Source organism: Dermacentor albipictus, chromosome 5 (assembly GCF_038994185.2).
Source record: "Dermacentor albipictus isolate Rhodes 1998 colony chromosome 5, USDA_Dalb.pri_finalv2, whole genome shotgun sequence".
Taxonomy (NCBI): domain Eukaryota; kingdom Metazoa; phylum Arthropoda; class Arachnida; order Ixodida; family Ixodidae; genus Dermacentor; species Dermacentor albipictus.
The window spans coordinates 171,909,644-171,924,515 of record NC_091825.1 but is presented as its reverse complement, the minus strand read 5'-3'; the positions used below and the strand labels follow the sequence as shown (position 1 = coordinate 171,924,515).

At 52.2% G+C, this 14,872-nt stretch overlaps 1 protein-coding gene across 2 annotated transcripts in view; it reads right to left on the bottom strand.

Annotated features, from left to right (window-relative positions):
• LOC135916679 (E3 ubiquitin-protein ligase SHPRH) overlaps positions 1 to 14,872 on the bottom strand; it is a 375,022-nt gene that overhangs the window by 340,950 nt on the left and 19,200 nt on the right. Inside the window, exon 1 of one of the 2 annotated variants that reach the window (XM_065450124.2) lies at positions 8,110 to 8,263. The exons of the other annotated variant lie outside the window; for it this stretch is intronic. Coding sequence (XP_065306196.2) covers positions 8,110 to 8,152 — 43 coding nt within the window. The 5' untranslated portion in view covers positions 8,153 to 8,263. Of the gene's footprint in view, positions 1 to 8,109; positions 8,264 to 14,872 lie in introns of those variants that run through there. 2 annotated transcript variants of the gene reach the window in all.

The window sequence follows — 14,872 nt, the reverse complement described above, 5'->3', positions numbered from 1 at the left end:
TTTTTAAGTGAGACTGGTTTAGACGATCGCCTCTAGAAGCTGTGAGACGTGTAGTCAGTGCGAAATGTGTTTGCGCAAAAACTTTTTGTGGCAAGATTACTTTTTGTATGGACAAGATTACTCTTAGTGTATTGCGTCTCCAGTGCGCATCCGCATATTGGACAACGTGCATATAGTATCTCATTGTACCATATCATAATCACCCGCCACCTACCTTTCCCTGTATTTCCCACTTCCCCATTCCCCAGTGAGGAGTAGCAGGATAGAGACATGCTCTCCAGGCCGACCTCTCCTCCTTTCTCTTCATTAAAATCTACTCCTCCGCCTGTACACAGCTTCTCATCTGCGTCTTCCTACGTAACATATCTGGTGGAGGTGGACGTTCCCTGTACCTCGTCACGGAGCTTCGCAGTGGACGGTACGTCGAGCCTTCCTTCATGGCTCCGGCGACGACAACCGGACACCCCCGGCTCCAACACCTGCTGCCACTTCGACGACCTACATCACTCTCCCCGCTCCCCGTGATTCTGGCGTATTCTCGGGCAAAGATGGGGAAGACGTCGATGACTGGATCAGCCTGTATGAACACGTCAGCCGCAATAACCGATGGGACCCTACTATTATGCTCGCCAACGTAGTCTTTTACCTCGGTGGCACACCTAGAGTTTGGTATCCCACGCACGAAGATGAGCTCACCAGTTGGGATTCACTTAAGACACAGCTTCGGGACTTGTTCGGCAACCCCTACGGTCACCAACTTGCCGCGCAGAAGGCGCGTCAACAGAGCCCTATGTCACGTACATTCAGGACGTCTTGGCTCTGTGCCGCAAAGTTAACACCCACATGACTGAGTCCGACAAGGTTGCCCACATCCTCAAAGGCATTGCCGATGACGCCTTCAACTTGCTCGTTTGCAACAACGCAGTGACTGTGGATGCTGTTATAAAAGAGTGCCGCCGCCTGGAACTCGCTAAAAGCCGACGTATTGACCAGCAGTTTGCCCGTCTGCCCAACACCCCGGCGACATCTTCCTGCGCCGACACTCCTCGTCCCAACAACACTGCCGATGTTACCAGGATCGTCCGGCGTGAGATCGAGGCCGCCTATCCGGCTGCCTTCGACTCCAGTCCCACCAACCCATCTGCTGTCACGGTCTCACTGATCCAGGCAGTTGTCCGCCAAGAGTTCGAAAACATGGGTCTTCACACCATCTGCTCGGCCCATCGTCCTGATACCCGCCCGGCTTCTTCGATTCCGCCCCGTCCCGCACCTTCTTACCCACCACGTTTCCGCAACCCATCTGTGTGGCGCCCTGCTGACGACAAGCCCATTTGTTTCCACTGCCATCGAATCGGGCACATTTCTCGGCACTGTCGCAGTCGCTGGAGTTCCCCGACCCGGTCTACTTATACCGCCTACTCTCGCCCCCCAGGTGGCCCTTCTCGTCCCTATGCCGCACGCTCCGATAACGCCGCCGCTGATTCTCCTGCACAAAACCGCTCCTATTCTCGGTTCGCCTTCGCTCCAACAACGACAATCTCGCTCTCCCCAGCCCCATCGCTCCTATTCGCCGACTCCCTTCGGACGCCGTTCCCAGCCGGAAAACTAGACGATGCAGCGCCTCGAGGTGACGCTGCATTGCTCCATACGCCGCCAAATCCTCTACTGACGTTGCTCACTCATCTGAACCTTCTTGACGTGCAAGTCGACGGTGTTTCTGTGTCTGCCCTCATAGACACTGGGGCGCATTTGTCCGTAATGAGCGCTGACCTTCGTAACCGGCTCAAGAAAATTATCACGCCCGCCACGACGCCTGTTGTCCGTGTCGCAGATGGCGGAACAGCCCCCGTAATTGGTATGTGTACCGCCCGCGTCTCCTTCGCCGATAGCTCAACAATCGTGCTATTCACAGTCATCGCCCACTGTCCCCATGACATGATCCTCGGCTTAGACTTCCTCTCGGCACATTCTGCTCTCATCGATTGTTCCGCCAGTACTCTCCGCCTTGACCTGCCTGTTGTGGATCCTGCTGAACCACACCCCAGTCGCCTCAGTTCCATCGACTTCGTTCGCTTGCCACCTTCGACACTGACCTACGTTGACCTAGTGTCTTCCCCACCAGTCCCCGACGGTCACTACATCGCGGCTCCTATGCAAGACGTCCTCCTTACACACGGGATCACAGTACCTCATACAGTTTTATCCATTACGGCGAATTGCGTCTGCCTGCCTGTGGTCAACTTTGGCTTGACGACACAAGTGCTGCCACGCGGGATGTCTCTGGCCCAGCTTTGCTCATTCACGGATCACTCAGTAGCATCCATTGCAGTAGACGACACTTCATCCGATGCTCCTCTACCATCGCAGTCGGCAAATTGTACCATCGCTGACTTACAGAAAATGATTGCACCCGACTTGCCGTCCGAGCACGCTCGTGAACTCTACCGCGTTCTGTTTTCCTACCACGATATTTTTTACTTTAACGATCGTCCTTTGGCCCAAACTACAGCTGTCAGACATCGCATTAATACCGGTGATGCCCCTCCTATTCATCGCCGCCCGTATCGAGTGTCACTGGCTGAGCGTCAAGTTATTCACGCAGAACTTAGCAAAATGCTTGCCAAGAACATTATTGAACCATCATATAGTCCATGGGCGTCACCTGTTGTACTGGTCAAAAAGAAGGATGGCTCATGGCGCTTTTGCGTGGAATATATCGGTACCTTAACAGGGTTACCAAAAAGGACGTGCATCCCCTACCTCGGATTGATGACGCCCTTGACTGCCTCCACGGTGCTCGCTATTTCTCCTCTATTCACCTTCGCTCCAGCTACTGGCAGATTGCCGTGGACGATCTCGACCGCGAGAAGACTGCTTTTGTAACACCCGACGGTCTTTATCAATTCAAAGTGATGCCGTTCGGTCTATGTAACGCTCCTGCCACTTTTGAACGCATGATGGACTCCCTTCTTCACGGTTTCAAATGGTCCACGTGCCTGTGCTACTTGGATAGATAGACAGAATAAACTTTAATGTCCAACAGAAAAGGCGATCTACCCACCCCCCGACACGCAGGTGAGGGGGCGAGTGCCGCCGCCTCAGATGCAGGCTGGGAGGTCTTGGGTCCCAGCAGCCTCTTCAGCCAGTTGGACGAGCCGGAGCTGGAGCTCGGAGTCCGAGCTGCGCAGCAGGGTCTCCCAGGTGTCTCTACTATCTATTTTGAGCGTTCCCCCGGGAGAGTACGGACATTCCCATATTATGTGGTCGAGGGTCCCTCTCGCCCCACAAAGATTACATTTATCGCTCCTGGCCTCGGGGAACATGTGGTTCGCCATAACCGGGTGCGGATATGTATAAGTTTGTAGTCGTCTCCACGCGACTGCTTGTCTGTTGTTTAATTTTGGGTCTGGCGGGGATACTTGTCTACGAGCCAATCTATAATGCTGCGTGATCTCCCCATATTTTAGCATGCGCTCTCCGCTCCCTCGGTCATCGAGGGGCCCTGTAGCGGCTCGGCGGTAGAGATCTCGAGCCAGCTCGTGGGCCGCCTCGTTGCCGGGGACGGCTTCGTGCGCCGGAGTCCAAATTATTTGAATTTTTCTATCTAGCTTTCTCTGGCCTAGGATTCAGGCCGCTAAGGGCGAGATCCTTCCCTTGCTAAAATTTTGAATGGCAGTTTTGCTGTCACTGATCACAAATTTCGCGTCCGTTCGAGCGCAAGCTAATGCGATCGCAATTTCCTCGGCAACTTCTATGTTGCGCGCGCGCAGAGTGACAGCGGTCACGGGAATACCCCGGCCGCTGACGGCCGTTGCCACCGTAAAACTGCCGCTACCTCCCGCCGCGTCTACATAGGCCACCTCATGTTCCGGGATATTACCGAATCTAATTTTTAATGCTTCGACTCGTTTATGCCTGCTGTCTTTGCTATGTTCCGGGTGCATGTTTTCTGGCAGGGAGGGGACAATCAGATTTTTTCTAACTTCCCTATCTACTTCTACCTTTTGGGTGGGGCCTCTGTCCGGATTTATTCCAACTTTGGCCAATATGGCTCTTCCTGTCCTCGTGGTGCTAAGTCTCTCAATTTGAGAGGTTCGCACCGCTTCCGCCAGTTCTGCCCATGTATTGTGCACTCCTAGAGCCATTGATGCACACATGGGCAGTCCCAGCGCTCGTTTTACGCATTTTCTCATTAGAGAATCAATCTTTTCTCTATCCACCACTTTCAAATCGAGATATGGCGTTGCATAGCTCACCCGGCTGAATATGTACGCCTGTATTAGTTTAATTAAATTTTTTTTCTTTAGCCCTCGGCCTTTGCTGGCCACCCGCCTAATTAGGCTCAGGGTCTGTATTGCGTGATTCTGCAGCCTCTTGACGGTCTCGCCATTGTGGCCGTGTGACTGGAGAATCAGGCCCAAGATTCTAATTTGCTCGACTATTGGTACCTCTTTACCCGGCACTTTAATTTTGATCTCCGACGGTGTCTTGCACCTTAAGTGTTTCGGATTGTATATAAACAATTCTGATTTCTGCGGCGAGCATGCTAGGCCTCTCTCGGCCGCGTAATCGACTATGATGTCGGTGGCGGCCTGGAGCAGGCTTTCGACGGCTGAATCACTTCCCCGGTTGACCCAGAGGGTGATATCACCCGCATATATACTAAATTTTAATCCCTCGAGCTTTGCCAATTGCTCGGGGAATTCTCTCATAGCCACGTTGAAGAGTAGGGGAGACAGCACCGATCTGGGGCGTACCCTTACTCCCTAGCTCAATTGTGGGGGATTCCAGCGTTTGGAACCTCATGCAAGCAGTTTTTCCCGTCAGGAAGTCCCTGATGTATCGATATGTCCTGGTACCTACATTAATCTTGTTCAGCCCTTCCAGGACCGCCTCATGCTTTACGTTATCAAAAGCCTTCGTGAGGTCCAGTCCCAGAATTGCTTTTGCATCTTTAGACCTTGAGTCTATTATATCATGTTTGATTTGGAGCATGACGTCCTGCGTACACAAGTGAGGTCGGAACGACCATCTCATGTGGCCACAGATCGCCCTGCTCCATAAAGCCCATCAGTCTGGTCTGGACGACGTGCTCCATCAATTTCCCCACGCATTAAGTTAAGGAAATTGGCCGTAAGTTTTCCAATTGCGGAGGCTTCCCGGGTTTTGGTATTAAAATAATGCTTGCCGTCTTCCACTGTTGTGGGAGTTCGCCTTTTCCCCAACATTCCTGCATGTACTTCGTTAGATAACTAATGGAATCATTGTCTAAGTTTCTGAGCATTTTGTTCGTTACCCCGTCAGGGCCCGGAGCCGACTTCGTTCTGAGTCTTACAATCTCTGCTCGCACTTCCGCTTCTGTGATGGGGGCGTCCAACGCCTAGTTAGGCGCTCCACCATAGTCGGGTAGTGGAGTTCGCGATGTTTGCCCCACGAACGTCTCAATTAATTTCTTCATGAAATAATCATCGTTCCCTACGAACGCGTGCCTAGCTTTTGCCAATCTTATACCGGATTGAGTTTTCGAGCTTGTGGGGTCCAACAAGTGCCGGAGGATGTTCCACGTCTTGGAGAGGTTCATGCTCCCCTCCATTTCGTCACACTTGTTGGCCCAATTTTGTTCGCATAGTGTAAAAGTATAATCTTCGATTTCCTTATTATGCCAAGCAATCCTTCTTCTGAGGTTGCGGTTCCATTTCTGATTTTTGAGACGACGCTCCATGCTTTGCTTAGCTTCCCACATATATGCAGAAGACGGCTGTCCGCTACCTCCGGGGCGTTATCCCCTTCGAGCGTTTTTGTCGTCTCTCTAACGTCCGATTTGAGCGCCGTCGTCCATTCCTCGATGTTTCTGATGGGCCCCAGTTCCTGCGCTCTCCTGATATCTCTAAACTTATCCCATTCAACGACGGCCGGCGCGCGAGCCCTGCGCGTTTGAAGGCCCTCTTTCAGTATGGAAACAATTATGTAGTGGTCGCTGCCAAAATTTTGATCCGAATTATGCCATTCTAGATCTTTAATGTTTTTCGAGAATGTCAGATCTGGAGATGTATCCTTACTAACGCTGTTGCCCACCCTCGTTGGACTCTCAGGGTCTCAGACTCTCAGGATGACGTTATCATATTCTCCCCAACGTTCGCTGCGCACCTCGAGCGCCTCTCAGCAGTCGTGGACGTTTTTCGTCGAGGCGGCCTGCAACTCAACGCATCGAAGTGTCAATTCGGCCGTCGCCAGATTACCGTCCTTGGACATCTCGTTGACGCGAACGGAGTGCAACCGGACCCAGGCAAGATCCACGCTGTTGCGCACTTCCCTATTCCGAAGTGTGTCAAGGATGTGCGCAGCTTCATCGGCCTTTGTTCGTACTTCCGCCGTTTCGTGAGAAATTTCGCCGCCATAGCACGACCACTAACCGAGCTTTTGAACAAAGACGCCCCTTTCCAGTGGGGCGATAACGAGGCCTCTGCATTCTCACATCGAATCGACATTCTCACAACGCCTCCCGTTCTGGCCCATTTCGATCCTTCTGCGCCTACCGAAGTCCGTACTGATGCCAGCGGTCACGGAATTGGCGCAGTACTGGCACAACGCCAGCGTGGCCACGACCGTGTTATCGCTTACGCCAGCAGGCTCCTCTCACCCGCGGAGCGTAACTATTCCATCACTGAGCGTGAGTGTTTGGCCCTAGTTTGGGCGGTTGCGAAATTCCGCCCATACTTATATGGCCGACCCTTTTCCGTTGTCACAGACCATCACGCGCTTTGCTGGTTATGCTCACTGAAAGATCCTACAGGAAGACTTGGTCGCTGGGCCTTACGCCTCCAAGAATATTCGTATACTGTCACCTATAAATCTGGCCGTCTACACAAGGACGCTGACTGCCTGTCTCGCTACCCGGTCGACGAGCCTGACGGCGCCGACAGTAGTAGCGCCAACGGCATTTTCTCTGTGTCTCCCTTCGCTAACATCGCCGATGAGCAGTACCGAGACCTATCGCTGCGAGCACTTATCGAGCGTCTGCGCTCAACACCTACCGACGCATCCGTTCGCCGATATGTCCTCCAGGGCGGCATTCAGTATCGAAGGAACTAATTCCTCCTTGACGGCTCTGATCTTGTCGTGCCAAAACAGCTACGACAGATTGTGCTCTTTGAGATGCATGACGCACCCACTGCAGGACATCTTGGGATAACCCGCACGTACGACCGCGTCCGCCACCGCTTCTATTGGCCTGGTCTCGCTCGCTCCGTCCGACGCTATGTTGCTGCCTGTGATCCCTGCCAGCGTCGGAAAACACCTCAGGTGCTACCTGCCGGTCTTCTCCAGCCGATCACCGTCCCTGTAGAACAGTTCTTTCGTGTTGGATTAGACCTGATCGGTCCCTTTCCCACGTCATCCTCTGGGAACAAATGTGTAGCCGTCGCGACTGATTACGCCACCCGATACGCTATCACTCGGGCTCTCCCTACCAGTTGCGCCACTGACGTCGCGGACGTTCTCTTGCGTGACATTATCTTGCTTCATGGTGCCCCGCGACAGCTGCTTACTGACCATGGTCGAAACTTCCTCTCGAAAGTTATCGCTGACATTGTGCGTTTCTGCTCCATTCAACACAAACTGACTACCTCATACCATCCTCAAACCAATGGCCTGACAGAGCGGTTAAACCGTACTCCTACCGATATGCTGTCCAAATACGTTTCCAAAGACCACCACGACTGGGACATTGCTTTTCCCTACGTAACATTTGCGTACAATTCTTCCCGGCACGACACCGCCGGATTTTCTCCATTTTATCTACTGTACGGTCGCGAACCTACCTTGCCCCTAGACACGGCACTTCCTCCTGCTGCGATCTCAACAAGCGAGTATGCGCGCGACGCCATCGCCCTCGCCGACCATGCACGCCAGCTTGCCCGTGCTCGACTGACGACCTCACAAGCCACTCAGCAGTGTCATTACAACGCCCGCCACCGTGACGTACAGTTTTCGCCTGGTGCGCTCGTGCTCCTGTGGTCGCCCTCCCGTCACGTCGGACTTTCAGAGAAGCTCCTTTCGCGATACACAGGGCCCTATCGCGTGCTGCGCCAGGTGACGCCTGTGACTTACGAAATTGCTCCTGTGGGTTCAACCTCGTCCTCTCTTCTGGCATCAAGTGATGTCGTGCATGTCAGTAGGCTCAAGGCCTACTACACTGCTTCCAAGTCCAATCTTTAGTCGCTCCGGGACGGCGCTTTTGCAGCCGGGGGTAGTGCTACGGAACAATATGTGCGATCACGAAAAGGCGAGCAGTGCGAAGACGACGACGACGATGAGAAGCTAGCGCGGGCTGTTGCCTCTTGGCCAAGCGCAGCGTATATTCTTGTAAATATACTTGAGGAGTTTTTTTTTTCGAAATGAGCCAGATCCACAAACCGAAACTAGGTCAGATAAAACGGTAATGACAAGAAAAACTAGGCAACTTTCTCATAGAAAACCCGTTGCAACGAAATGGGTCAAATAACACCAGGCGAACGTGTTCGCAGATCGTATTTCGTATCGAAATTGAGCCAGATCCAGCTGTTGCACGGATCAAAATGAGCCAAATCCATTTGCCCAATAGGAGAGCGCTTTCGGCGTGACGTCATGTAGCCATGGCAGCCTCTGTCAGTTCCCGCCAAGGAGTTGGTTCCCGCCTGACAGCTCAGAGTGTTTCGTTCGTGATTTCGCGAGTTCTTCGCTTTTATGATATCGTTGTTCATGGATTCGGATGGCAATGAAGAGATCGGCGAAAATCTATCCCTAGACGTCGACGACGAAGTGAAAAGAAGCCGCATCACCACCGTAAAAGCAAGAATGCGCCGTTGCCAAAATGAAAATGCAGTGCCCTGCTGCCAATGTTATTATAGCTTTTCTGTCAAGATTACATGATGCCATTCTCGAAAGCCAATTTTAATAAAGTTTTCATAGCAATACCGCCTAAAATCCAGCGTTTCAATTCAATACGAGCCAAATCCAAAGTTCTCACCCTAATATTGGGCATATTTGCCGCATAATTTTTGATTAGTTGTGGTCGTAAATTTGCCCTAGCTGACATGTAAAGCATATCATATAATAGCTTTGATAGCGTTGCATTTAGGTCCGGTAACAAATTTTTGCTTTTTTCTCAACTTCTGTTTACGTGGATTTAACCCATTTCGAAAAAAAACTCCTCACTTGTACGTAGCTTTTCGTCTGCATCTTCCTACGTAACAATATGAAGTATGTGTTCTGCGAGTGCAGCGAGTGTCGTCTTTTCTTGTGTCTTCACTGTGTCCGTGTCAGCGCGCTGCTTCACCGGCAAGGTAGGGGTTTTTGCCCCTTGAAGATGTGACTCTACCTAGGCACTACGGATGCGCTTGTTGTATGCGTTTGTCCCCTAGACATGCTAGCTGGCATTGCGGAGTGCGGTCGAGTTTGTTTACACTCCGCCGCTGGCTGCCCGTGCGGTGAGGCAGTGGGCACGGACGCCCCATTTGGTGATCGTTGTGTCTGAAGGGTGCTGTGACACGCCACGAGCACTATGTGGCTACTACGAGGCGACGGGAGCTGCCATACTACGTGCACCACGTGGCTACCACGAGGCGACGGGAACTCCCACTTCTGCGCGACGAATCAAGAATTCGACACGGGAGGCGACTTCAAGAAGCGCACAGCCATCTCCGCGACGAATCAAGAATTCGACGCGGGCGACGTCATCACCCTGCCCCGCCTGGTTCCTGCCAACGAGCACTCGCCCAAACTGGTTCCTGCCAACAAGGGGTCGCCGAAGGGATTTAAGGGAGAACCGACCCATTGTGAGAAGAGAGAGTCGCCTCCAGCCGCCCAGTCGGTCTGATGCGCTCTCTGCTACCTGTAGGCTATCATCCACTATCTGTTAATATTGTATAAAGTGTTTCGTTTCTTCTTCGTCTGCGGAAAGAATCCGTCTTTCGTCCTCCACCCCGAAGTCACAACAGTGGATGGCAAGCTCTGGGATTCGAAGCCAGATAACGCCCACTATACCGCTCAAGGACAGCCACAAGGACCACCGGCGTCAGCTACTTTGGAGGGGGTGACTGCCCAACCTTTACCTTTCGCATCGCCAGACCTTTGTCGCACAAGTAAATGCTAAGGACCATTGCTCAAGTATTCTGAAAGGTTACAAAGACGGCGCCGAATAAAACAACACACGAAGAAGGGGGACACAAGACAGCACGTAGGCGCGTGCGCCTACGTGCTGTTTCGTGTCCCCTTTCTTCGTGTGTCGTTTTATTCGGCGCCGTCTTTGTAATCATGCTTAACCAACTAGCCCACCAACACATGCTCAGTCAATTCTGAAAGGGTTGTAGTGGTTTTGTCTTAGTTCGCTTCAGGCCTTGCATAGACTTCCGGCTTCGATAGCAAAGCTAATTTAGAGGCAAAACCGCAGACGAGCCGTCAGATCGCGATGGAGAAGCTCAGGATACAGGACCATCTTGATGTTTGTTAGATGGGCATTTCGGTTGTCGCAGCAAGGCGAAAGAAAGCTATTCTGGACGTTACGAGGGCACGAGAGGTAACTGAGGAGGAAGTTGAAGAGGTTTGGGGAGAAATTCTTGAGGAGAAGCGAGGAAAGAATGCGCGACGAGGCAGGAGAAAAAAGAAAAGGCGTGAGGAGGCCGAGGAGCAAAAAAGGCGCGAAGAGCCAGATTGTGCTCTTAAAGTGAGAGAACTGGAAATAGAGCAAATTCGAATCAGCTCGGTGCGTTCAAGTCCTCTTTCCGGTGGAGACGACACGCCTAAACTGAGAATACATGGCCTGATGTATACCGTACAGGATAGACCCGGTGGTATCTCACTTTTTCTCGTGAATTTCGAACGTACGTGTGAAAAGATAAGGCTGGACGAAATCCTTTGGTCTCAAAAACTTCTTTCGGCTGCCGCTGGAGAGGCCGCGGAAGTTCTCGCACACTTGTCTAAAGAAGACTACGATAACTATGGAAAGGTAAAAGCCGTGCTCTTTCGCAAATACCACCCCTCTGCCGAGGCATTTCGACAGCGGTTCAGACAGGTAAAAAGGGGCAGCAAGTCGCACACTGAGTTCGCGTACGAGTTATAGTCTAACATAAAAGAGTGGCTCAAAAGTGCAGAAGTGTATGGCAACCACGACAAGGTGCATGAAGGCATAGCACTGGATCAGTTTTACCGAGTTCTTCCAGAGAAAGTTAGACTTTGGCTGCAGGACAGACTCCCAGAGGTAGACCTAGAGAAGGCAACATGGCTCGCGGAGGATATTACACGCGCCGAAACTTCCAAGGAAAACCGATTCAGGAAAATAAGCTAGAAACAAAGGACTATTCTGTGAAGCGGTTTTCCCATCGCAACCCAGTTTTGCCGAATAAGAAATCATCCACGAGCGACGAGTTCAGCAAGGGAGTATCGACTAAGGCTGAGTTGGCGAGGGAAGGGCCGCTAAAGCTAAGGCAGACGTAGAGCGTGCGTTCAAGTCCCGGATACCAATTATCTGCTTCCGTTCCAGAAAGGAAGGCCATATTTCCTCAAATTGCAAGGAGCAAATCGCCTTCGCCAGCATTAGCCAGTCGGACGAAAATCTGAGGCTGCTCGAGCCATATATGCAGGATGTTGTGGTAAACGGAAAAAGGTGCAGGACACTTCGCGATTCAGCCGCCACCATGGATGTTACACATCCGTCCTGTGTTTCTCCCGGAGGCTGTACAGGAGAATGTGCCTGGATCAGACAAGTCACAGTAGAGCAGAGCGCGTGATGCCAGTTGCAAAAAGGGCGCGTTTGGAAGGTTGCAAATGGAGGCAGCCGTGAGTCCAACTTTATCCGAACACTTTTGATATCTTTTTTCAAACAAATCGGAGCAGCTTTTAGAAAAGGAGGGCCAGTCGTTCTCTGCCAGCGTCGCCTGCATGGCATTAACGCGATCGCGGTCACGCGCCCTCAAAGAAACGTGAAAGCTCATCTTCAAACGAGGAAATTACTGACAATGTAACGTCCTCACAGCGGCAGTCTAGGCGGGGAGATACGGCTGATGAAAAGCAGATGACTCATACTATAGTGATGGATCAATTACCGGGTCAGTGACAATGGGTGAGGAGCCTTTCGAGACTCGGGAAAATGGGGCGCCTAGGGTTGAAGTGGTTGGTTCACTGCTTAGTCCCGCATCCGTTTGCTAGCAGCAGCTTAGTAGGGTTGAACGAAAGGCGCTTATCGCGGCACAGAAAAGTGACATACCCTGCGCTAACTGTGCTGCAGGCAAATGTAAATGAAGGAGTGGCCCGAAAGAACATCTCGTTCTACACTAGGTCAGGTCTCAGGTACCGGAAATATCAGGATTTCAAGGGTCGGACATACAACCAAGTACTCGGGCCAGAAAAGTACCGACCACAGCTTTTAGAGTCAGCGCATGAGAATTTTTGGGCGGGTCACTTCGGTATCAAGAAGACAAAGGCTAGGCTAGCGCAAGATTTCTTTTGGCCAGGATGCTGGAAAGAGGTTGAAGCACTTGTTCGGCCATGAAATGCATGTCAGCAAGTTGGTAAAACCAATGACAAGTGACAGAATTTTGCTCGGAGGGAGACAGGGCAAAATATAAATTTTCTTCGATCGCCTCAGCTGTGTCTTGCCTGCCCGAATGGCTGTTAAGAATTGCTTTGCAATCTATTCTTTAGCTGTTATTCTCTTTGAATGTGTCTTCTTTGAGAGCACTATTTGTGGATCTCTGTATCCCGGGGTCTTTATCGGGTGCGTGTTTCGTGTTTAGTACAATAACCGTAATGGTGCTGTTGAGAGCACAGAGGGGTTAGAGCGTTGAGGCACAGAGGGTTAGAGCGTTTGTTTTCATGGAGTTTGGTCTGGCGCTGTGGAGAGCATGGGAGGGTGCTCACTTTCACCGAAGCGATTTACATTGATTTTCAGTCACTCTGTGAGATTTTTCAGATCCAAAGAAAGGAAAGACCAGCGAATGAAAGGGCGGCAAAGCCATTTCCTTGGCCCCATCAAGTATGTCACTCAATCAGCACATCGCATACGTCGAGCCGTGTCGAACAGCTCGACTTCTGGATGTATTTTCTGGCGGCGGGGGTGCTGTCGTGCCATTCTACGAGCACCACGTGGTGTTAGGTATGGCCGGACGCCAAGGGCCATACGTCATCCCCTTCCCCTCTACTTGGCAGGACCCCACGGCGCCGGAGAGGTCATTCACCCGACCCTCTCCCCGGATTCGTCGAAAAGAGGATCGACATCCCCTTACCCTCTACATGGTCGGGCACCATGGGTGCTACGTCATCCCCTTCCCCTCTACTTGGTCGGGCGCCGTGGGTGCTACGTCATCCCCTTCCCCTCTACTTGGTCGGGTGCCGTGGGTGCTACGTCATCCCCTTCCCCTCTATTTGCCCGGACCCCACGGCGCCGGAGAGGTCATTCACCCGACCCTCTCCCCGGATTCGTCGAAAACAGGATCGACTTCTCCTTCCCGTGCTCGGTATTGAAGGAGGAGGGGCCTTCTCTCTGTGCCTGTCACGTGTCATCGACGGAAGCAAGATCCCGCCCACACGATTGTAGAGATCCTATTTAAGGGGCTCCGAAATGTGCTTTTGATATACTTCATTCTCTTCTTATTTTCTTTCAACTACCTTTGAATAAACAGTGCAAGTTTCGCACTAGCAAATCGTCTCGCCCTTGCTCGGTCGCCATGGTCCACCGGATGCCTGCAGCCCGCCGACAACGCTACGCTACCCAATAAGTAATGTCGGTCGAGCTTCGAAAGACAGGTCGCTAGCAGTGGGATCGCCTACAAATGCAACAAACTGGTTGTTAACGGTGGGATCGCCCCTGAGGCGCAACAGTGGCTACCACGAGGCGACGGGAACTCCCACTTCTGCGCGACGAATCAAGAATTCGACACGGGAGGCGACTTCAAGAAGCGCACAGCCATCTCCGCGACGAATCAAGAATTCGACGCGGGCGACGTCATCACCCTGCCCCGCCTGGTTCCTGGCGACGAGAACTCGCCCAAACTGGTTCCTGCAGACGAGGGGTCGCCGGCCCATTGTGAGAAGAGAGAGTCGCTTCCAGCCGCCCAGTCGGTCTGATGGGCTCTTTCTGCTACCGGTATGCTATCATCCACTGTTTGTAAATATTGTATAAAGTTTTTCGTTCCTTCTTCGTCTGCGGAAAGAGTCCGTCTTTCGTCCTCCACCCTGTTGCGTACTCCAGGGTAGCGTATCCTACTGCTGCCGAGTTGTAGCGACGCCTGTTTATTGAAGCTCGACCGACGTTACTATTGGGTAGCGTGGCGTTGTCGGCGGGCTGCAGGCATGCGGCAGACCATGGCGAGCAGGCAAGGACGAGACGATTTCTAAAGCGAAACTTGCACGGTTTATTCAAAGGTTGGTGAAAGATGATGATAAGAGAATGAAGTGATGAAAAGTAGATTTCAGAGCCCCCTAAATAGGCTTTCTACAATCGTGGGAGGGATCTTGCTCCCGTCGACGTCACGTGACAGGCACAGTCTGGTTTGTCGATGGGCGTTCCGCATCCGTAGATACCAAGCCGCTGCAATGAATGGGGCGCCCCACCTCCGGTTATACCAAGCCTGCTGCAAGAAAAGGGGCGTCCCGCCTCCGGTTATGCCAAGCCTCAGGTCCTGGAATTGTAGGCGCTTGTCCTTCTCTTTGGGCGTTGCTGGTTCGCGGAAGTTCCCCCGTAGAGCTTGGCAGTTCTAGGAAAGGGTCCCTCTGAAGTCGCACACACAAAAAAGAGCCTGTAAACACTGCGCGGCTTCCGCCAGACTGGCATACACACTCGAGACAACCATGGCGAATTAGGAAGTCACACTTCGTTTTGATGAGGCGTGGTGGGTGA